Below are 25,354 nucleotides of genomic sequence, written 5' to 3'. Positions count from 1 at the left end.
TATCAAACATATCACATGTCATTTTCTTGGTGTGATTTTTATTTATTTATTTTTTATTTTATTTTATTTTATTTATTTTTTTGGTGTTATCCACCATCACCTGTCACCCACGACACAAAGGCAATTTGAAATTATGTCATCGCCACAGAAGTAGCTCAGAATGTTTTGTTTATGAGTTGACAACTTTTTTTTTTTTTTTTTACACCGTACTAGAATATATCACATATTTTTATTGCCAGTCCTAAATGTCTTTTACAATATATTCTTTTCTTGTACATGTTTATCGGCACTTGTCGTAGATTCACTGTTGTAGAATCTCACCTTCACGTACAAAAACAGTTCTTATAGTTTCACCAATGAACAGTCGCAGTTTCACAGACTCTCTCTCTCTCTCTCTCTCTCTCTCTCTCTCTCTCTCTCTCTCTCCGTCACCACCTCGTGACACAGACACACACACACACACACACACTTGACATCGTTGTCTTCCTCTTTCAGCGAAAACACGAACACTTTCTAACTCGGTTATTTCTCCTCCAGATTTCAATCCATTTAGGACACTTAATTACTTACTCTCTTCCTTTTTCTTATGATGAACAGAGTGCAATGCATATATTTAAATAAATATCAGCATCTTGAGATTTCTCTCTCTCTCTCTCTCTCTCTCTCTCTCTCTCTCTCTCTCTCTCTCTCTCTCTCTCTCTCTTTGTTTTGTTTTGCTTTTTTCCTTCCTCACCATCCTCTTCTCTCCCTTTTCGCTTCTTACTTTTTCTCCTCCTCCTCCTCCTCCTCCTCCTCCTCCTCCTCCTCCTCCTCCTTCCTTCCTTCCTTCCTTCCTTCCTTCCTTCCTTCCTTCCTCGTCTTCTTCTCCTTTCCTCCTTCCTTCCTTCCTGCCTTCCTCCCTCGCCTTCTTCTTCTCCTCCTCCTTCTATGCATGCCATTGTTGCCTTCTGCTGTCCATCCCCGCTGCCTGCTGGCGGTGGCGGGGGGCGGCATCCCTGCTGACGGTGGTGTGGTTACAGGACTACAAGGAGTTCATAGACGCGGAATGCCTGGTACCGGCGCCGGTGACGGAGGCCCCCCACCATCACATAGAACTTCAACCCCTCAAAACCCAGGATGGCGGCGGCGGCGGTCGTGGCGGAGGGGCCGCCCACGACCTTGCCTCCATGGACTCCACTGACACCTTCGCCTCATGCCCAACTCACCCCTTCAACTCCCAGGCCGACCTGACCGACGACCAACCACAGTCGACCAACAACAAGGACTCCTCCAACCTGTACGTGAATCCCCTCGACGCCGACGGTTACCAACCGCCGCCGCCTCCTTCTGCTGCTGCTACTGCTGCTGCTGCTGCTGCTGCTGCTGCTGCCGGAACAGCCGTGGCCCCACCCCGCACGCCCACGCCCAGGTCGTCGCCGCGGCACAGGGCTCTGCACAGGCCGCAGGCTTACACCACCGACTCCTTCGACGACACGCGGAGCACCGACAACCTGCTGGGCAGTAGCCGGTCCTCTCTCCAGGACTCGCCCATGCCCAAACACCGACGAGCGAGATTCCAGGAGGTACGCCCCTTCCACCTACCACCACCTTGCCACGCCCATCTCACGCCCACGTCACGCCCACGACACCCACAATACAGGCAGTCGTCAGCGAGATACACATTGCTGAAATAATCTCTATAAAAATACATTGATTCCAATATACACTTTTTTCAATGATAAAAAAAAAAAGCATCGTTTTTTCTATCATAGTTTTAAAAGAGAATCCATTTGCCATGGAGTAGTAGTTACTACCAGACTAGAGAATATTTTTTTCTCTCTCTCAAAACTCAGCCTTTGATTCAGTACATTGAATATCAAATGACTGATATGTATAACTCTTGAGGTTTGTGTGCGTGAAAAATATATGTATATATATTTACCATTTTTTTTCTGCCTGTGGCTGTTCCCGGTTATGCTCTTTTTGATATTCATCCATTTCTCCCTTTTTGGGTAATTAGATATGACTGACAGTTTGAGATCACCCTTAGCCATTTCTTTATTTTTTTGTGCATGGCCTCTATATTTGTATCTATTTTTGCATGTTTCCTATATATATTTTTATCGGTGACACTCGTTTCTTTTTTTACCTGGTATGACATGTTCCTTAGTGTAGATTTAATACATGAGTATTTCAGAAACCAAGAAACCAGATGGTACACATTTTCACCGGGAATGATTAACAAAAAAAAAAAAAAAAAAGGGAGATGATTATTGACACCAGATACAATTTAGCAGTGTGATGTTCTTCAGGGAGGTTTTTTTTTTTGTATCCTTCTAATTTTCAAAGACAATTTTAAACTGGTATGAACTGTACACGTTGAGAAAGCTACTGTACATTGTAGTGCTGATTGCAGCTTTATATTTTGGCTAGAGTACTGCCTCATTAGCATTTGAGAAAGGGCCAAAGCTACTTGCTTCTTTTTTGCTGCTTCAACCATGTTGCTTATCATTACGTGGGCAGCATAATCCAATCCATCTCCTCAAAACAGCATCAACTCCTCTCCCCCTTCTCCCTCTCCTACCGGAAGTTATGTTGCATCTGAGTGGTAAGAAAAACAACCATACGCCCTCACTTCGTGTCTCCTGCATCGCCCTTCCCTCCTTCTCCCTTCCCTCCCTCCTCCCCTCCCTCGCCTCCCAAAACTTCTGTTCCTTGTGCGTCCCTTCATCTCGCTCCCGCCTTCCCATCCCGTTCCCTCCCTCCCCCTCCCCCTCCCTCCCCCAGGACGGCGGCCTCAAGGTGTGGTGGCGTGGCGACCAGGTCTGTAGTGGTGTTCCCCAAGGCGATGAACTACCAACCCGCATTCTTTATGTTTTATGATTCGACGGTAGTAGTACATTTATTATTTTGACTGCTCTCCTCCTCCTCCCCCCCGTAAGCCATCTTCTTCTTTCTGAGTATTGTTGAACAAAAAAAAGTCTCGCCTTCGCTGTCGCAGTGTTTTTGCAACTCTTTATAACCTCCTTTCTTCCCAAGCTTTTAACTTTTTAAATGTTTGTGTAGGCTGATTGTCATATCTATTTTACGTCTATGACCATTGTGGTAAAAGAGAATTTCTTGTAAACTTTTCCCATTGAAGAAGAGATAAAAAAAAAAAATAAGACTTCCACAGACGACTCTCAGGTATTATCTATTGTGTTACTTTTGAAATTCATTGTTTGGATTAATTTTTCTAATTTGTAAATACAATATCCATATGATATTTGTCTATCATTTATGTACATTCATCTCCTTATTTGTATATTTCATCCTGGAAGAGTAAGGAAGCCTTGCTGATCGTTAGTGAATCTTTGCTTTTCCCCCCACCTGTTATACCATCCATTCTGTCTCATTGTTTATTGTTACATTACCAAAAATGCCAGGAAGAGTCCAGTGCTCTGCAGTTGTTGAGGAGTGGAGGGCCACTTTTCGGAAAGTGGTCCAGAGGACAAATTTGATACGTAGATGAATCACGCACTCGTTCGCTTTGAAATTGTTCATCCAGAGCGTTGTTATCCAAAGCAAATATGCCGTAGAGAGAGGAAGGAGATTGTAGAGATGAAAAGTACCAAGGTATAGGAAGAGGGAGAAGAAAGTACAGGAGAAAGGGGAGGAAAAGGCCAGAGGAATTGCTTTATAGAATTACAGATTTAGTGAATGAAAGATTTTCATTCGGATTGCGTGGTTACAGAAAATGTTTATGCTCTCAATCTCAGGCAAATAAATGAACCCTTAGGATTTGGGCTGGTACCCTGTTGGGACCACTTCCACCCTAGTGGCCCTGAGATAAAGAATGGAAGAGGGGTTGGTGAACCCCATACTTTCTCCCACTGACAGACTTACGGCCTCTAGTAGTTTTCATTATTATAATGAGGTTTGATATTTGTATTTCATAAAACTTGTCATTGTCAATGATGAAATTTCTTTGTCTTATTATATTTATATTGTGATGATGCATATGCCACATCCATGTTTATATATATACACCATGTGTATATATTGCTTATACCTATACATATACAAATGTTTATAGCCATGAATGTGTAAATATTAACATATGTGTGTACGTATTTTGAATATATACACGAGAGTTTTGTGTATATATAAATAAATTTATATATATATATATATATATATATATATATATATATATATATATATATATATAATCTGGCATGCAGTGCATGAATGCATCCAACTCCCAGACATCCGTCTCTATGCACTAAGAAGCGCAGGCTTCGTTATGGGAGTTCATATATGATAATGACTATATACAAATGAAACCATATGTTTGCATGTTGTCAAGCAGTGTGTCGAGTCCACTATTATAACAGCGTGTGACTCTCTTTAACTGCTCTCTCTCTCTCTCTCTCTCTCTCTCTCTCTCTCTCTCTCTCTCTCTCTCTCTCTCTCTCTCTCTCTCTCTCTCACACCTCCATCCAAGCAAGAGGCCCGACCTCAAATAAACGAACCAAGTGGAGGGTTTTATATTTTCCATTTTATTAATGCCTGCTCTTTATAGTGATATGATAATGAGTACGATGATCATGATGAAAATTATCATGTTTCATGAGCACGCAGAGCATGTTTACCTCAAGAGGCATATCTGATGATGATAATGAAAATGAAGAAAGTCATGCGTACAAAAAAAAAAAAATGACAATTGTCACTCGCTGGAGAAACCCATCACTGACACGAAAATGGACTAAGGCTTCATTTTCAGACAGTCTGAAATGATCTCGATTGAAAAGACAAAGGCCTCAAGTTTTCTATTGAGGGATTAATACCCCCTCCCCACCCCCAATGCTGAGATGATCTGAATTCTGAGTGCAGCAAAATTATAAGAGAATTGTAATAATGGAAATTTGATTCTGTTCATTCACTTCCTGGAAATGTTTATCGATGCTCTGTATGCATGCGTGTAGCTTTTTATATGTATATATACATGTTTATCATGCATACATACATTATGTATATATAATATATACATTATGTATGAGTATACTTTTATATACATACATTTGTTCATATACCAGGTTGCACGGTATAGCTATTTATGTTCCTTTTATAAAGGAACATAAATAGCCTTCTTAAATGAAATATAGCTTTTTAAAATATACTCTCTCACTTGATTCAAAGGAGCTGTAAGAGCAATATGCTACCTCGTCCCTTTCAAAGGTGCCAAAGAAATTATTAGATGTAGATTCGAATGTGCCATTACTCTCTGCTGTCAGAATCCAGCCATTTCACGTGAGTGGAAAAAGCAAGCACCATTCCATCTGGAATTCGAAACATCTCCTGACTACTTCCTAACAGTAATCAACAAGAAAACCAATTCATCCCAAACTGAACGAAATTATATTAAGTTAATATTATATATATATACTCATCCGGCAATGCGAGATAAACGGTTACCTCATTGTATAGGCCATTTACTTTTTTCCATACAAAAAAAAAATACACACTTGAGCACCTGTTCACTTCACTCCTTGTCTTTCTGCACAGCAGATGTAGATGCATTTAGTCATTATTTACGTTCATATAAATTATTAGAATGTTATTTGACTGTGAACGAAACATTAATGAAATTACTTGAAAGATTGTGAAATGCTTCACCTTTCAAGGTTGCTGTTAAAGTCTTGTCGAAGCTTAAAAGACTCGAGGTTTCTTTTCAAAGCTTCGCATGTAATAGAGTGTGTGTTCTTCAATGGCATAATATGAAATACAAGATTGTATATTTTTGAATTACAGATGACTGAAGGAATATTTTGTACTTTATGCTTGAAAATTTCTAGAGAAGGGTGTCATGTTACACCAGACTTCCGTAGTTGTATATGGGGATTTTTTTTTTAAATTGTTAACTGAAATGTGTACTTATGCAAACCAAAAGGAAAATTTGCCACTGGCGTGTCGTTTGATACGTGTCTCGTACGTCGACTCTGCTTTCGTGGAAGCGTCGGCTCCGTGAGACACGTATTTGAGCGAACGTCTCATGAAAATTATTAAAAAAAAAAAAACTTGACATAAAAAAAAAATCACCTGAAGCCTCATTTTTATGAATCCACATCAAACCATCACATCTGCAGTGCTCTACACTGTTGCACATCTTTTGCAGTTTTTTTTCTACATCTTCCTAAAAAAAAAAATCAGTTTTGTTCCTACTTTTTTAATACCCACAACTTTTTCCTATCGCCGTTTTTCTGTACAGATCATGATTTCATTTGCTTTTTTTTTTAATTCGTTTTGATTTTTATGAATTTTGTTTCAATGTGGATAATTATATGATGTGATCGGGGCAATGATGCGAGAGAAGTGAAAGAACAGCCGTTCTCCAACTCAATTTTGATGCAGGTTGTAATTCCGCTGTTTTTTAATTTTTATTTTTCAAATATTCTGCTTTAGAACTATATAGATACCCCTTATTTTCTAACTGAACTTTCTCCTTTTATGAAATAGAAGATATAGATGCTTTCTGTCACTCCAGCTTCCAATTGACGACGGTGCCCAAGGAATAACATACATTATGATGGATGCTTGCTTGTGTGCGTTTAGATGCGAGTTGAGCTGTCTGTCATCAAAGTGTTTCAAGTGTACACCTGCAACTTGATTGATGTGCTGCCTTTTTTTGTGTGTATGTGGCTGTGGAATGTAGTGCGCGGTGTCCAAATGTACGTGATTATATTAATTAAAACATTTTAGTGTTAAATGTGAATTTTTTATTATGTGGTAACTGCCATGAAATGTTTTATTATGAAGCAGGCAATATTAGAATATTTCTTATGCGTAAATGTGTAGTATTTTGTGATGAACTTTTAAATGCAAAATTTTTTCCTTAACGGCTCTTTTTATTGTCATTTAGAGAAGATATATATATATATATATATATATATATATATATATATATATATATATATATATATATATATATATATATATATATATATATATATATAATATATATATATGTTTATGTCTTGTTTTTCAGTATTGTTGTTATTTTAACCCTGACTTGTGTCTTTGATTATCTTTAGGTTTTGTAATGTTTATGGACGATGTCAGTGAATATAATTTCTCTTCCATTGTTTGTGAACTTTTAAATGATCTCCTGATATTTTTTAATAATGGTCAAGTTTTGAGTTCAGTGCATAAGAGAGATGTTAACAATCGTTGATTCCTTTTCCATTTTCTTTTAGCTTCATTGTTTTAAGTAGCTACTCCTTGTTTCAAATTGGGAATTTTCCAAATAATGTAGAAATTTTCATACACGAAATAGTATTTAATGTCCCATAGAATTTTTAAAATTTTTTGACACATAGGATTAGCAATGCTTATGACGTAATGCACGCATACGGTTGTATTATAATATTGCCTCCGTTGTTGTTTAAAATGATTGTTGGTCTGTTACATTTTAAGATAATTCACGGTCTTGGTTATGTGTCAACATGCATGGAATGGAGAGAGAGAGAGAGAGAGAGAGAGAGAGAGAGAGAGAGAGAGAGAGAAATGTGCCGTGATGCATGAATACTCCAGAATGTGACTTTCAGTCAGATGACGGCTATGTGATATATAATTGAGTAAAGAGTGATTTTGCCTTTGTTGGGTACAGTGATGTGCTTTTGTAGTGATTTTAAAACGCATAGTGATGCGGCTGATGATGATGATGATAGTGGGCAAATGATGGTGATAGGTTGAAGGGTTGATGATGATACGAATGACTGATATCAAACGAGAGACTATGATGGTGATAGTGATGAAAGAGGCTGTGACAAAAAAAATGAAGTACGCATGGTGATGACGGTAGTGACAGAGTTGAAGGAATTTGATGATGATGATGATGATGATGATGCTTGATGACGTGGGTGGTGTTTGGTGTTGTGATGTTTGGGCGTGGGATTGCAGGAGAAGCCGAGACCATTCAGCCGACTGCTGGAGTCCGTGGAGAGGGCGCGGGCCGCGAGAGAAGGTTCAGCTGCAGACAAGGCCAACAAGACCAACAACAGAGGTACGCCCACACAGAACTACGCCCCCACACGCCCACACAGCAGTTGCTCTCCAGGGAGGGTTAGGGGGAGACTGGGTAGGGGCGTGGGTGGGTGTAGGGAGCAAGGAAAAGCAAGAGGAAGGGTATAATCTCTTAGCAGCATGTCACAGTAGAGAAGAGAGTGAGGTGGTAGGAAACTTCCGGGTGGGCGGGCGGGCGGGTGGGTGGGTGGGCGGGATGGTGGTGGTACTTTTCACAGCAGCAGCACGAACCACATCCATGATAACCCCTTAGACCTTTTTTCACACCTACTAGGACTCTCATGCATGCTTTTATTTATTTTCCGTACACCGTTTCTGTGTGGTTTTTCTTTCCTAAATAATATTTAGTTTGAATGGTGACTAAATAGAGCACACCACAAAAAAAAAAAAAAGAGAAAGTTTTCATTCTACTGTAAATGTGTTATAAAAAAAAAAAGAAAGAAGAAGCAATAACTATTGAGAGTATAGAGGTGGTTGATGTGGTGGGCAGCGTGAGTGTGTGGAATTGGTATCTTCCAGGTCGTAGCGGTAGCAAATCATCGCTAGGCGGGGAATCGCTGGACTCCCGCCGCTCCCACGGCTCTCCCGAGCGCCGCAAATCCATCCTTAAGCACCGCGACCCCGAGACCGAGCAGCTGCTACCCGACCTTACCTTTGACCCTCCACCACCACCAACGCCACCTACCAGCGGGGACCACGAAAAGCAAGGGCGACCGACCCTGAAGGGCATTGGCCCTAGGGCGGGCGGGAAGCCTCACGCCCTCCCCGTCAAGTTCGTGGGCGTAGACGAGGAGGAGGACAGCAACCGTCCGCGTCGCATCCTGCCCCGCTCCCCAATGCCTCGGCGGCACCCGCAGCGGGCACCGCTGGCGGACTTGCTGGCGGACTTCGCGGGGCAGGAGAAGTCCGTGCGAGACGAGGCCACTCCCGAGAACATCATGAAAGACACGCTTGAGCCCAAATTAGCGTCCAGCCTGGACCAGCGTAACGCCAACTCGGTGCTGCACTGTTCCAAGGTGCCTTGTTTGTACAACCAGCCTGCCTCCACCTCGCCTATGTCCATGTCCCCTGACGAGGTGGGCGAGCCGCTGCTCTGCCTGTGTGGTGCGCCCATGACCCGCGTGGCCGCCCCTGCTGCTCCTTCCATTATCACTCCCACAAATCCTCGCCCTATCACGGAGAATTGCCTACTACTGACTGATGAGCTCAACAACGGTCCAGCGACACTTCCGGACATTGACGACTTGCTGTTCGCTGACCACACTCCCACCGAAGAGACAAGGCTGCTCGACCGATCCCTGTCCGTGTCACAACACAATTCAGGACTTAATACATAGCCTGTAAGTATGGGTGTATGTTGTTCGTTTGTAAGTATGGGTGTCTCTTGTTTGCACTGTCCGGGTAGTTGTGTGGAAAACGAAGGACAAATATATCTATATATACATATTATATGTGCTGTGTTTGGACGGGATTTTGGTCATGTGAATTGTGAGTGGCTCCTCAATATGTAAAAAAAAACAAAAGGTAATTGTGGTGTATTTAAGGTACTGTGATTTTTTTAAAAAACAATTCTGAAATCCTTGTATCCAAGCCTTGATATCTGAAATGTTTCTCCCTGTATTCTTTTTTCAAAATTTTTGACGCGAATATTCAGCAGGTAATATGTTACTACAACTAATATTCAACACTTTCCATGAATGACTCTTAAATATCAAAACCTATTATCTCTGGTTTATACTTTTCTGAAAATTTTTTTGAATGTCCGACTGTTAGTTTGTGTAATATATTTGTGACTTTGATTTACATGTATAGTGTTTGTGTCAAGTTCTTTTCTAGGTGATCTATATTATAGAGTAGACAATGCTTACTGCCTGAAATAGACTCGTGTGTGCTTGTGTATGTGTGTAGTGTTCTCGTTCGTGAATTTATGTATCAAAAACGATTTAGGTAGAACTTGAGTATCAGGCGGGTTCTTAAATTTGATTCGTGATTGACATTTTGATGAGTAATTAGAATCACTTGGTTCTCTGTTGACAAAAATAGACGAGATGAAAACTTGCTCATTTATTAGTTGACAGAAGGATTAAATTTAGTGCCGTGATGTATGGGGCAGAAATTACCTGCGTTCGTTATCACCGATAGGTAGCTCGTAATTGAAGCACAGAAACTGGAATGCAATTCGATCAATAGGCGGAAGTATCGATAAAGATAATATACAAGACTATATATATATATATATAATATATATATATATATATATATATATATATATGTATATGTATGTATGTATGTATATATAGACTACATTAATAGGATGTTCTTCACACAGATCAATCAGTCCTTTAACGACTGACTCAAGCAACCCATGTGAAAAAAAAACATACCCTGAAAGAGGTGATATTAATTTTGCTTATTAGAATTAAGTATTCGCAGGTGCAATTCCTATGTACACCTGCGTCAACTTGAAAGAATTGCTTATAGAAATTTATTCGACCAGTGATTTTGACAGCAAGCGACAAAACAGTCTTAGAAAGTCTCTGACTTCTGTGCCCGCGGGTGCCAGAGACTCGGGCTGCGGCCACAGACGACGTTGGCGTTGGGACAGAACGGCACTTGCACCAACAAGTATTTCACATGTTGCTCTGAGTGTGTCTCCACTCCCACTCCTACTCCCTTTTTCTCCTCGCCCTTTTCTTGGGCGACCGGAGCGTCATTGTTGGAGGGGGGTAGGAGGAGGGGGCTCAGGAAGGTGGAGGTGGTGTATGGGGGACTCCTTGCCGATGAAAAGGAGGCGGAAGAGACTGCAACACCAGCATCCGTTACACAATGTGGTCTTTGTCTCGCGTCTTCACGACACAAGGCCCAGTGCAGTGGTTCGTCCACAGCGCTGCTGGAACCAGCTCGGCGTTAGTCGTTCATCTTGTTTTATTGTGGGTGATGTCATTTGTGGGACCAATCCTCGCCCCTGTGTTCTTTCTGATCTTGTGACTACTAGGTAAATTATCCTGGTCTAATAAATGATCCCCGTGGATACTGTTGACCACAAGGAATGTGACAGATTATCGTCATGGGGACAATAATTATTGCAAGGACAGTGTCGATTATTATCCTCTCGGCTATTTTTCTTTCAAATGATAGTTTGGAATGTACCGTTTTTAATAGCGGTTTTTGTTGTTCCTGTAATATCTCCAATGACAATCATTTGTGTTTCAGCAGCTTTATTTTAAACTACACTCTTCTGCGGATTTGTGGATTTTCTTTATCCTGGAATTTTTTCCAGTTATTGTTACTATAACTTTTATCTTTAGATTGTGTTCAGTATTGTATGCAATGGGCTGACCCTCTCCCCCTTCTCGCTCTGAAGTAATGCCTTTATTTTGTTTATATTTTTACTGGACGATATGATTAAGCCAACGTTGCTCAAGAAATATTGGAATTCTCTGTGAAGATTATTTCACCGTAATAATGCGTAGTTCCTCTCTTTAACTCTCAAGGAATTCAACTTAAATTGTATTATATGCGTTTTATGGTCTCATCTCCAGGTTTTGATTTCAGTGGAATTAATGCTGTGGATTACATCATTCCTTTGTCTCTGTATTGTATTTTTCAACTCCAGATCATGTATATGGCTTCCGTGATTTGTGTATCTATGAAAACCATTTTGCATTCTTCTACACTGATTTTGATAGAATCACGATGCATTTGGAGTTGCACTGGTACTAGTAAGTTGATAGAAAAACGCCCCTTTCTTTGCGTTTTAAAACTTCGATTCATATTTGCTATTCTTCACAAAAGCTGATTCCAGATGAAGGAATTCGTCCATTTGTTTCTTTGTTAAGAAAGTCTTCAATGCACTGTTTGTTGGCACACGCCCAAAACAATTAAGGGAGTCAGAGAAGTTGCATATTGTGCGAGGTAGAATATGGCCCGACTGTGAACAGTGGCCATTTGTCGTCATTTGTTTTGAACTCCGGCCTAACCAATAGCAACGCAGTTTCCTCCCTATTGATCCACCCACGTCCGGACAACTACACACTGGCTTAAGCTCAAATAAGAGAGTTTTGTGTTCATGCTGTTGCTCTTCCCAATTCTATTTCGACGGTTACTAGTTTCTCGTTGCAGTTTAGGAACTATTAGAGGCTGTAATACCCTTAACGAACTCATTCACATAGCCTTGGAAAACAGTCTTACAGGAAGTAGATTTGAAGATGATCTCTATAGGCCTTTTCAGTTAGGGACGGGTATCGCTGGTAACTCGACAGCGCATGTGCTAATTTCCTTCTCTTTTTCCTCTTCTTCTTCTCCTTTCCCTTTCCTCCGAAGAGAAGGGGTGGAACACACACATTCCATGATGTAATAAGGTAGCAGTTTGTTGGGGAGGCGTAATATGACTTGCTCCCCAAGGCAAAGAAGTCAAGTAGTTATGTTCTCATTATTTTTCCTAAAGTGTCCCGAAAGTGGATGAGATTCCAATAGTGTTTATATAATATATATGTATATTATATATATATATATATATATATATATATATATATATATATATATATATATATATATATATATTCCACTTTGAATTTGACTTAAACGTTAAGGTTACCATTACTGTATAGCGTTTTGTTCTGCTTCATCAACGAGGTCATGTTGTTTAGACAATAGTTTATTGTAACGAACGACCGTCCTTTCAACAGTCGGAACTAAAAAAATAAGGCTTTGAATTTATATAATTGAGGCTAGAGAAGGACCTGTTTAAACCAGGATGACAGAAATAACTATTATTTTCTGTAATTTTCGTGCCAAGCTGCATTGGAAAATTGGAAAATTCACCGATGGTGCTTTTCATTTTCAGGTCCATGACACTCCGCCATGCAGATTCTGCATCGGCCGTGACACTGCGATACCCACGATGCAATTACTAAATCGCTGAGAGAGAGAGAGATTACTGATAACCCCCAATATCATGATTAACTGATTAAGTGACTGATTGATCTGTCGTTTCATCTTGTCAATCCCGTGACGTCCTCACTCACGCGTCACAACATAAATAAGTCTTTATCGATGGTCCGTCCTTGTTTCGAATCGTATTTCTGGGATAGCTTTCCGAGCTGAGAGGTTTGACATGCGAATTTCGATTGGTATGTAGTTTTGGACCTCGGATTTCTGTACACTCTCTGAGATTTACTTGAAATTATAAGTATCCTTCGTTACTCGACTATATTTGCAGGCATTAATGTTGAATGCTAAATTATTTTATATAGAAGTTAGGTTTTATATTTGGAGTTGAGTGCTCAATGAATCGTAGTGACGGATCAAAGTTCGCAATAAAGTCTAGAGAGAGAGTGAGTTGCTGCAATACTGTTATACAGTATGTATGACACTGGTTTTGTCATTTATTTTCTGATAGTTACATAATTCTGTAACGTATTTACAGTACTATATCGATTGCACTTTTGAATCCGTAAGGTAAAGAATTCCATAAACCCAGTATTTTTTTTTTTTAATATCGCTTAGTTAGGACGCGTGGAACCAAGTTTACATACTAGGTTTTTGATGTTTTTATTTTGATAAAAAAAGGAAACTTAAAGCCAGAGATATTTTGGCAAGCTTAAACACGACTGTGTAATTGGTTTTTGATACTTAAGGAAATGTAACCCCGTAGGCATAACACCATTCTGGGAATGTACCTTAATTTCCCAGAGGCAATGAATCCACCATGCTCTAATTTTCGATATCTGCTATTCTTGTACGTGTGTTTTAAAAACACACACACACTCTCACAGTATAAGTGCATAGTGTACATGTGTATAATTGTAACATAAGTTTATCATACCGTGTCCTAATGTACATTCATGTATGCATGAGTTACAAAATATGACAATATTTTGCTTAGGTAGTACATGTTTATTGTAATACTTTTTTCCCTTGAACTTTTTACGTATATGTCTTTCTTATACATCGTCAGTCAAAACGAGTCTAGTCGTTGATAGAAGAGCAATGATTTTTTGGTGTTTTACATGTCTTCTTGTGAATGTATGTATATTATATATGATATTTGATACTTTACTTGTGTGTATTTTTTTTTAAAGAGGGCCGTACTACAACCTTCCTATGCCAACCTTCAGATCATGAATTTAAAAAAAAAAAAAAATCAGAACAAGAAACCTTTATATCCATCACCCCGCCCTGCCCCCAACTTCCTCTCCATCATTAATTGGCTGCCGCTTTACTGGTGACTCAGCTAAATGACATTTCATACAAACCATTTTATTTCAGTCTTCTCACAAGCTCTCTCCCTTAGGGCATCCTGCTGCACACGCATTTTATGATTTCCCAGCTTGTCCTTTTAAGAGCCAGCAAGCTAGTACTCTCATACATTGTGTGTGTTTTTTGTGTCCATTTTTTGTGTGTGAACTCTCTCTCTTGTGTAAGATTCTACGGGACTTGTCGCCACATTTAAATGTGATCACTACTTTTTTATTTTTTGCCTCTTAATCAAGCGTAGATTCTTTGTAAGCATTTGCCTTGGACATCTGTGATTTGGAAAAGGGGATCTGTGCATTCATGGGTGAATTGTGTAAAACCAGATGTCTTAAAAACTACAAGTCTTATAACAGTAATTTTGCTAAAATTTATGTGCATTAATAGTAATTGTGAACATTTGAGTATATAATTTTGACTCTAGAAGGCAGATGATTTCCAGAATTAAAATTTTTTTTAATGTAACATTCAAGAGTGACAAATGATTGATCTTAAAGAGTAACTGTTGCACGTAAAATATTTTCTGAATTGATAGTCCTGATGGCAATATACTAATGGTTCTTACTTTCATGGAAGTGAAGAAAATAATTTAAGAGAAGGAGAAAGTCATATCCGAAAGCTTGATGATGCTGTGGGATTTTTATTACGGTCTACGTGATTGGAATCATTAGTGGGTCACAACATTTGCATAAATAGATTCCTTATTTTTTTTTCGTTTGATATTTTGATTGATTTCCGTGTTATGTTGTCTTTCATGTTCTCATATCTTTCAGCTCGTACATCCCTATTAACGGGGTAAGGATATGCCTTTTTGAAAGAATGGGATCTGAGAGAGGAGGATCATATAATATGCTGGACTTCGTCAGTACTCGAGAAGGAACTTGTTGAGAAGAAAGACACACCGCCGGAGATGGAGTGGAAAGAAATCACCTTTTTTAAGCTTCTTTTTTATAGACGAGAGAAGAAGCCCTTCGCGACGTGTTGAGTGGAAAAGTAAAAAAAAAAAAAAATTATTATCAGCAGTTCTGAATATCGCAGCTTCCATCATCCAATTGAAATTTCGGCATCAGCTGTTCGTCTTTCATGTCAAGTCATTTAGTGATATCAAACTTAACTAACTAAACTGCATTTATGAAATTAGCCAGCTTCTACATTTGCTTCAGAAAGAAAAAAAAATAATGCAAAGGCAGAAGTCGTTTATCTTAAACATAATGTAATTACTGTTAATCCGTGTGTGGTAGTGAGATCAGTCCTTGTCGGTCTCTCTTTTTCTCGTCCATTTGGGGTATGTGGTACAAAACATGGCAATAATCTTGTTGCCCTTAGCTATGTAAATCAAACCGTCTTTCTCATCTCAATGGCATCATGTTATTCTTACAGCTTAGAAGAAACTCACCAGAGCAAAAGGGGCGGTTCCATGACGAAAGGGTCACACACACAAACACACACACACACTCACACACTTTTAGCAAGTGGGTCCTACGACGACAACAACCGAACAGCCAGTATTGATGGTGATGAGATGATTAATAAGTCTCGTGTGTAGCTCTGACCCTCGGCAGCCTGGGCAGGTGGAAGAAGAAGAAGCTTTTTGTAAGGATGGAAACATTTCAGGGGGAAAAGTTGTACCTTCAATTAAAAGTGATGATTTAACAAACAAACCCCAAAAAAAAAGGATCTTTGTATCATGAATGATATATCAATGCTCTCATTAGAAATTCACAGAATTTCAACTCCCGCTAAAAAAAAAAATAAAAATTATCACCTTAAATTTATCGATGATAAATTTGTTTAAAAAAAAAAATTGAGATTGCTGTCGAGCTGCCCGTGAGGCCGAAGGTCACTGTAGGCTCTAGTGTAAAGTTCTTACCGTAGTTCTGTAGAGGCGACGCCAACGTGATAAAAACCTAGGATTTACCAGCTTTGTATGCCTACAAGCCATTCCGCCAGCCAGCCAGCCAGCGCCTAGCCTTCCGTGTCTGTACAACTCCGCTAATTGCACCAACACATAACAATTTTAGTCTTATAGGGACTTCATTTTTATCCCCAAAGAGCTCTTTCCGTCTTTTTATCTTTCTTTCTCTCTCTGTCTCTCTCTCTCTCTCTCTCTCTCTCCCTCTCTCTGTCCCTCTCACTCCTCTGTGTACATAAAAATACAAAAAAGCTACGCGTCATGCGTCCTTACTTGAGAGGATGATGATTTAATGATCTCTTTTATCCATGGGAAATAGGCATGACTATTTTAGGTCTCCTATTTATCGACACAATTTTTTTTTAACATTATTATCATTATGTATTTACTTCTTGTTCTGCTCGTGCAGAGATCTGATCAAAAGCTTCAGAAATATATATATATAAAAAAAGTGTGACCTGGTGGCGAAAGAATGACTGAATAGTTAAAAAAGGATTCTTATAACATATTTTATGGTTATGTTTCCTTCGTTTCTTCCCCTCCTTTCCAATATAATAATTGATCATCACCCTTCACACCATTTTTCATGTTTCTTCACTCTCTCAGGTGCTTTATTTAGAAGTACGGTATGTTGGTTAAGATTTGAATATATAAGTAATGAAATCACTCGACACAGGTTTTAGTCATAAACACTTAACCGAGGATTCAAAGTCTTATTCTTTTATTGCTTAAGCCATTGATACTTGCGAGTTATATTTGGTTCCCAGAACCAAGAAGTTGAAATGTGATATAATTGTATGTCGTTAAGCTCAAATCATAAATCCGCCTGTAGGAGTCAAAATAAAGAAAAAGGGCTTATTCCAAATACTCTATTAATTGACCTTTATTACTGTGTAAAAATACAAGAATGTGTTCCAGTTATACAATACTTTGTAATTATATTTCTGCATTGAATATTGTGGTAATACCATACATTAGCTTATTATGAGGCATATGTTGAGCTGGAATTCTTTCATCATGAAAGGGAGTTGTAATGTTTACTGAAGTGATATATGAGTATATGCACAGTATGTGTTTACATATTTAAGGAGTGTCAACTCTTGTATGTTCATGTATGAAAGATTGTGTGTGGGTGATTAGAAATATATATGCATATTCACGGTATACATGTGTGCATATATTTGTACGCATACAGACGTGTGCCCAGGAACAATTTAAATATGGTATGTATGTACACATGTATACTGTGCATATATATATTACAAGTCCATTTTACTTGAGTATTTATATTTTGTCTTTTTAATCCCAAAAAAAGTTATATCCTGAGATTCTTTATGAGTGCCTGAAAACTACTCATCAAGGTGTTGATAAAATTGTTGCTGTTTTAGTATGTGTGTAAGATTTATAGATTTATGACAAAGTGTATAATTAAAAGTATGCCATCTATAACCTGGAAGTTGCTTGTGACAGTAAGTAGGAGGAAATGAGACTTACGCAAACATACACAAAACCTCTGTAAATACACGCACATATCATACAGTATATATGTGTATATATCTATGTACAATGCAGAGACTGGTTAATTCTTTACGTATGGAAATGACATTTTCTTTACTTCTCATGGATCAAACGCAGCAAAGGGTAGTGGTTCAGTTTCATGAAAGCCATAATTCCTGCAAATACTGGTGGTCAGGTTATCAATCATTGCTTATGTATACAAGTGTTCTATTTGAAGATGTAAAATTGCAGTACCAACATACACATGCACACACAAATGTACAGTGCTCTACATACATTCACTTTTCAACATCAAGATTAGGCAGAGTACTTATATAAAAGATTGCATCACAACAATGAAAACAGTAAAGGTATGCAGTATCATGACAGATTTTTTTTTCATTCAACAAGACTGATGTTTAAAAGTATGTTTTTTGCATGCTTATAGTGAATCTATGCTCATGATAAATAGAGCACCTGAATGTATTTTGTACTCTGTTGATGCTAATTCAATTAGGATACATTTGAAAAGTAATTTTTCACGTTAACACTCCTTTCTTTTGGTTTTATTCATTCATTACATGGACTGTTTTTGTTTCATTTGGATTATTAAGAGTTAGATTGCAACTGACATTGTTCCAGAGAAGATTTTGTAGCAAAGCTTCAGCAGTAGGTGGGACTTGTTAGAAAGGAATAAGTGTCAAGTGACAAGATGATAATACTCTTTGCATTCTTGAAAATATCCTTTCATCACCATTTGAATGGACATCAAAATTTCATCATTTGTGATGATAATGGAACTGATATATGTTGATAACGTTGTATGACTGTACGACTGTATAAGTGCAAATACCGAATGTGTCTGTATATGAGCAAGTCTGTTTATACATTTGCATATGTGTGTGAAGTGGAAATTCATTTTACTAATCTTATATTTTAAAGAAGTTGTTACAATAGCCATGTATAGGTTTCTGGCACCTCCACTGTTCCTGTGAGTCCCACCTTTCAATAGACTTTATATATATATACACATATAAATATATACTGTATACCTTTGTGTGTCTGTGTCATTGTATTTTCAGAGAGCATTTTGACTATTTACCATACAACCGAGAGTTCTTTAAAAGAAGTGTTCTGTTTTATACTAAGGGATCCACTTTTGTAATAACCTCAGGAGGATAGAATTCAAGATGGATTGAATTGGTTGAATACATTGTTTTTTTACATGAACACCATTATGGGGAACAGTCCATTTTCATTTATTTACAATAGTCAGGAGAGCACCTAACCAACATACAATTTTTTGTCAAAATAACCCTTTTAGCAGTATTAGTATCATGTGCATATTTCTGAACAAAGTGTCACTCTTTGATTTTATCCCTGATTTCACCAGTCTTATCAAGGAAAAATTAAAGTAGTGACAACTGGGCACTATTTGGAGACCGTAGATCCAAAATGATTAGTGTATAAGCATTTTGATAGTGACATCAACTGTCATTACTTAATAAGTTTTCCTCTGAATGGACTTTAGGCGGGTTCAGTCAGATAAAAATTTGAATTGTAAAATCAGCCACAAAGTTACTTACATAATGAGTCTAAATGGCCTAACAATTGCTGCATTTTAGAGAACTCAAGAGTATACACCAAAACACTTCAATATGATCATAACAAAATGAAATTTAGGTTTGTGCATTTCTTGTGGGAAAATTTCTGCCAAATGAAGTGGTTAAAATAATTATTCAGGTCCATCACACTGTTTTGTAAATACACTGATTAGGTATTATGAATATTATAGAAATTTCTTTTCTTCATTAGCTTATAATCAAGAAAATGGTATGCATGGCTGTAGTAAGGGCTATCAGTAGACTTTCGAGTTGTAGCTAAAGGTGTCAAGGGAAATAGAATTCAGATGGAAAGTGATGACGATGCATCCCGTTTACTGCCCTTAATATCAATTTGCTCCTCACTTTAAGAGAGGTGATCTGTTTGAAAGTGTGTATATAAGAATATATACATATGCAATTTTGAGCCAGCCAGTCAATTAGGGCAGTGGTGGTCAAGAATCCTTTTTGGAGTTCTCCTCCACATTTACCGCCCATAGCTGATCATTCTTGTACCTCTACATTCTTTCTAAACTTTGTTATATCATGATGTAAAACACATCATCTTTCATGCTCGAATGATGTAAATGTGCATATGCTCAATAAGTTATTGTATATTGTGAAAAGTCCAAGTTCCCATTTACTGTTCATTAAAATCACAGTTGATTTGTATTGTTTTGAAAACTGCCTTGGTGTTGTGGCGTAGTGTAGGACTGACAACATTCGCCTGCTGACACAGACCGATGCTCAACTCGCCATTTGATATTTTTGATCATCTTTTTATAATGCACCATTAGTTAATACTCAACTTTCACACTTATGATAAGCCACAACATTAATCCCACATCACCAATGTAGGAAATTTAATCCCTGTACGTTATTCAGTATATTGCAAACAATGGTTTGTAACTAAGGAATACCCAAACATTTACAGGGATTATCTATTTTCAACAAGGGCACATGATTTACTACAATTACAGTTAACTATGATGCTCATCATTAAATCTTTGTTGCACGCTAAAGATAATAAGGTATCATCTATCAGAGTATAGCTCTTACTGTACAACAAACAGGCTTCAAACTGTTCCTTATAAACAGGTCTGGTCTCAGACAAACTTTTTCACTTCATGTACTTGCCCCTACCCTGATTTATCATCATTCATTTAGTTCATTCATCAACATCTTTGGAACCATTTACCTATTAACTGAATCACAATGCTTCTCTTCATTTTGATGGATACAGTATTTTCATCAATAATCAGTGTTATGGGGTGCATTATGAACACATGAAAAGCAAAATAAAGTGGTGAATCAAGAGAGCAAAGAATTTCACCATAGCACTTGCTGCGTTATGGAGCTACCCCACATTGAAATTATGTGTAGATAAAATCTGTCATTGGTGTCCTCCTAGCCTAGTCATGTAGTAGGAAAGGGAAAGAACTTGCATATCCATGGCAATATTTGTGAGAAAAGATATATACATAGATATATATATAAAGGTTGAGAAATGTTAGTCTTAAGGTTTGGGAACTGAAATTGTAGTAGGCTAATTATGCTTACCCTAGCGTTAATAAATGTAGAGCCATTCACTGTTTGATAAAGACACAGTTATTGCCTAGCATTTGTAAGTTTATTCTTTTCAGGGATGTTGCTTGTTGCCCAAGAAGTAGGAAATCTTGATGTGTCTTACGGCTGAAATTTGTTAACCATTGTTTTAAAGAAAGTTAACAGCCAAGATTCATTAAGATTGTTAGAAGCCTATTAACAACATTATTACTAGCCTGACAATGTACTGCACAGTAATGCCATGCCTAGAGTGCGCTAGGAGGAGGCAGGGAACCAATTCAGTGATGACATATTAGGTGCTGTTTATCCCTCGACTCTGTTCTACCTCTTCCTTTGACAACCTGTCACATCTTAACAAATATCATCATTTTAGAAGCATTAGGACCAAATTCTGCAACAGCAAATAAGTTTTGTAAGTCAAATGCTTTGGTGTGATATCAGTGCTATTGGTAGATACATGTACTTCAAGAAGATTGCAGCTAAAATAATAGAATTTACTATATACAGTATGTACACTATTAATTGCTCAAAGAATAGCTTGTGTGATGTTCCAGAATTTAGTCCAAAGTGAGCATCGTCTGCAGGCGTGTGTGTCACTACTGAGCACGGACTCTGTACTCTTGACATGCTATACCCATGAATAATGTAAGATCCCAAAGGACTTTTGGAAGAATCATGAAATAATCATGTATAAAACATAAATTGCCTAGTTTTCCTATATCCTTATTTTTCTCTGTAACTTGGTCATGAAAGAAAATGTTTTTATACTTTTTGTTATTTATTGTATTTACTGCTCTTTATTTTCTCTTTCAGCATTTTCATTACCACAAATGGCCATCTGTATTGAAAGACACCTCGTTGGATTTTTCAATAACCTTGCTGTTATCTCCAAAATGGTTTGGACAGGTTTTCTGGTTACACTATAGTTCAGTGAGTTAATCAGCTTGCCATCAATTGACTAAAATACATAATAATGCTTTCATAACCATACTCTGGACTCAACCTAAGTATCACTTGACTCTAACATTCTGCAAAGCAGGTTGTATGTTTAGGCTGTGATCTCAATTCTAAGTCACTGCAAAGTCAAGATAACCGGGATTAGAATAACAACAAATTACAGGCTGAAACACATTGAGAAAGTCCTTACCATGCATTAATTTAGTATGAACATCTGTAATGTTATAGAACTGTAAATTACATTACAAGTTAGCATCTACAGTGCTACAGTTTCAACCCAAGGTTTTCTGTCATCCCACACAGACGTACAGGTCCACCTGCAGGGTCCAGGTCTTGGCCTTCTCTGGGAAGCATTATTTCTGCTGCCATGTCAGAGGTAGGGAAAGAAGTTTCCAGGAACAACAGAGGATAATAAAATCTCCAATCCAGAGATCAGAGAACATACCCCCTCAAGCACACTCCAAGCAAGCCAGGACCAGCGCAACTGAAAGGACAGTGTGGATGCCAGGGTGGACCCCAAGTTATGCTCCATGGAAGACACCAGGTATTGGAAACTTACCCTGTTTGCTTCCTCAAGGCCATTGCAGTTATGAATTACCTCAGTGATCTCGTGAAAATGCCTCTCTAGTTCAGTCTGCATGGGTGCTCAAGAGCAAAGGATCATCAGGGCTGGTAAAATCCAGGCCTTCCACTGAAGCAGACGGAGACATAGTAGCCTGACTTCATGTCCCAGACATCAACTCAAGATGACACAGGTAACTGCACACAATCAACTGTACTGCCTTCATGCTGTGCCAAGGTAGGAGAACCAGGCAGGTTGGCCCTGCCATATCAACAAGAGAACTGGAGTGCACACTGCCTGTCCCACATAGACCCATTCTAGGTAGTGTACAGGTCAGTGTAGCCTTGAGCAGCACATGAGCCTGGGTAGCATCAGGCTGTGCACACTCCAACCTAGTTGAGCAGACAGCTGATGCTATGCACAGGAGTACAAGCCATGCCTGCAATGGTCTGAGGATCAATTGCTTGAATGTCCTGGGACACTGACAGCTACGTGTCCAGGGAAGTGCAAGCTTTTCTCTAGAATGCCTCTAAAGAAATGCAAGCACAGGAAATGTCAAAATCAGTTCTTTCCAAGAACACATGGGTGGCCAGAAGCAGCCAGAGTCAAGCACTCGGGGCAGTAAATGGGCAGGCGTATGCAACAAGAACCACAGAACTACCCACAGTGCCCTTGATCATCTGCCCTGTGAATGAGTGCGGGGATTCCTGGCATTCCCAGCAGAGGAGCAATGTCTGTGAAAAGACTTCGTAACCTTTTTGTGGAGGGCTGTTTACCTATGCTCCCATCAGTCCCAAGAAGACAAGATAGGTGAAGAGTAAGATGAAGATGAACACAGCAGTGTTTCCTCAACTTCCCCCGAACTTGAGTCTCACCACCCTCCTCCATTCCTGCCAAGGCACAATCATCCTAAAGGGAGAGAAGCAGGAGTTGCCAGAGCAGCAACAGTTGGAGCAACAGAAATACTTGGAACAGCAAGAGCTTCACAGGTTCATTCTTGATGGAAACCAAACCAGAAGTGATGGCAGTCCATGAACACCAACATTTCCAGGAAACTTTTTGTCCAAGACAAATGTTCTGTGAAGGTAAATAAGGAAGGCTCTCCCAGAATGCTTAGTGAAGGCCAAAAGGCCTTTGACCCATAAATAAGCCATAATCATTAACCACACAGACAAGGAAAACAGCTTTAACAGCAGCCATGATGGAGAATGCACACAGTACTTCTGCTAAGTAAGGCTGTGAAAGAAAAAGTGACACTGCACAACAAAGTGACTGGGTGGGTTCCTCCACACCCTCACTTGCTACTGCCAGTCAATAACTTTGTTACCAAGCTTCGACGACTGGACCAGCTGTCATTAAAGGTATTCCATATAAAAAAAAAATGGTTTGTACTCTCATAGGAACAAAGCCTTGTTCCATGCAAATGGCTCCCAACCACACCCACTTGATGTACATCTACGTGGCTTTGTCTTGAGTGGTTGTGCTTCCCAGGATTATCACTTTTTTCCTGTTATTGTGATATATGGGCATTCAGAAGTGTCGAGATATCAAAAGCCAGGGTGCAGGGAGGAGAGAAGAGCACAGTGATTTATGGGTTTGTATGAAAAATGTTTTTTGTGACAGTTTAACCACAACCCCATTACTCATACTGGATTACCTCAACAGCCATTTACGAGGACGACAAAGGTGCCATAACCTCACAAAAGTACCCATATAATCTCAGGATTACTGGAGGATTGAAGACAAAAAAATATTAAGAAATTCCATCCATCAATGCAAAGGACATTCAATACATTGGTAACTAAAGAGCATGACTGCATGACTATGCACCCATGAGGGCATTATGAGAGATTATGTTATTGACTGTTGTTCAGATTTTCTCTGGAATTGGCTTTTCCCAGTGAAACCCACATCTTTTTGCATCTCTTGCCAGGTGCTGTATATGCCAATATCTTTGGGCATTTTTTTCACAATCATTAGTGACCAAAGATCCTACCATAATTAGAACATACAGCAAAATTGCCCAAAAGGCATTTTTATACCTGCTAATGCCTTCATTCCTCGACTTTTAACTTGGTTTTTTTTATACCTGGATCATTCTTGTGAACTGTACAGAAAACTATAGCACCTGTTCCAAAGTTTGTATACTGCATAGAAAACAATAGGAGCACCTGTTCCAAAATTTATCCCATACTCTATAGTCTTAACAGGAAATCTGGGTGAGTGGTAAGACTCAGTGCACAACATGGTAACATCTCCAGTACAAAAAAATATTAGTAAAAGACAATAAGTTTTAAAAATTCTATGAAATATATCACAAATAACATCTCTAAAAAGTTAAAAAGTAACACAGCAGTCATGGGAGAATTCATGTTTTTATTAACCTTAAGTAGTACATTTGAAGTACATTTGGGTGATTTTTCAAAGTAATAAATTACACTAGTAAACAATTTTAATGCATGAATTTCTTAGGGCTATGCATCGATAGATGTAACAACCTACATGTTTCATCACACTAAAACACAAAGCAAAACAAAATTTCAGTGACAGCCTGATATAACTGTCACCTAAAAGAAAAAAAAATTATTGGTCAATGGTAATCTTTCCAATTCCAACAGATGTTTATGATTAATGAAAGACAATGGCAAGCTCTCATGACCAATCAAAGTAATTTACTCCAGTCCTCTCCAGGACTACCTGAACTGTTACCTTATGAGCTAGTTATGAGTACAGCAGAATGTTTACGGCATTTCTATTTCACAATCAGTATTAGCCACTGTTTTACAAACCGCAAAGCTGCATTGGCCTTGAATTCCAAATTTACCTTGGTGACAGCTATTATACAGTAAGGCAACCTTACAGGGGATGCTCTATTATGGATCTCAGTGCTTGACTCTTAACTTACACTTATCAACATGGTTTCTCACAATAAATAGGAGGAAAGGAGCAAGAACTCCTTGA

The 25,354-nt window shown here is 38.7% G+C and overlaps 1 protein-coding gene across 14 annotated transcripts in view; it reads left to right on the top strand.

The window, feature by feature from the left end:
• Positions 1-15,474, top strand: part of Shab (Shaker cognate b) — a 469,591-nt gene extending 454,117 nt beyond the window's left edge. For 4 of the 14 annotated variants that reach the window (XM_067090483.1, XM_067090484.1, XM_067090485.1 and 1 more), the window contains 3 exons: positions 7,921-8,023; positions 8,563-9,383; positions 15,072-15,308. In XM_067090483.1, the coding sequence (XP_066946584.1) occupies positions 7,921-8,023; positions 8,563-9,380 (921 nt within the window). In that variant the 3' untranslated portion in view covers positions 9,381-9,383; positions 15,072-15,308. Of the gene's footprint in view, positions 1-1,019; positions 1,563-7,920; positions 8,024-8,562; positions 9,384-15,071 lie in introns of all 14 variants that reach the window. The other 10 variants (XM_067090478.1, XM_067090476.1, XM_067090477.1 and 7 more) reach the window with 5 other exon arrangements.
• Positions 15,475-25,354: the final 9,880 nt, after the last annotated feature.

The sequence above is a fragment of the Macrobrachium rosenbergii genome, chromosome 47, assembly GCF_040412425.1.
Source record: "Macrobrachium rosenbergii isolate ZJJX-2024 chromosome 47, ASM4041242v1, whole genome shotgun sequence".
NCBI classification, from domain to species: Eukaryota; Metazoa; Arthropoda; class Malacostraca; order Decapoda; family Palaemonidae; genus Macrobrachium; species Macrobrachium rosenbergii.
The sequence above is the reverse complement of the archived record's forward strand: the minus strand, read 5'-3'. Positions and strand labels throughout refer to the sequence as shown.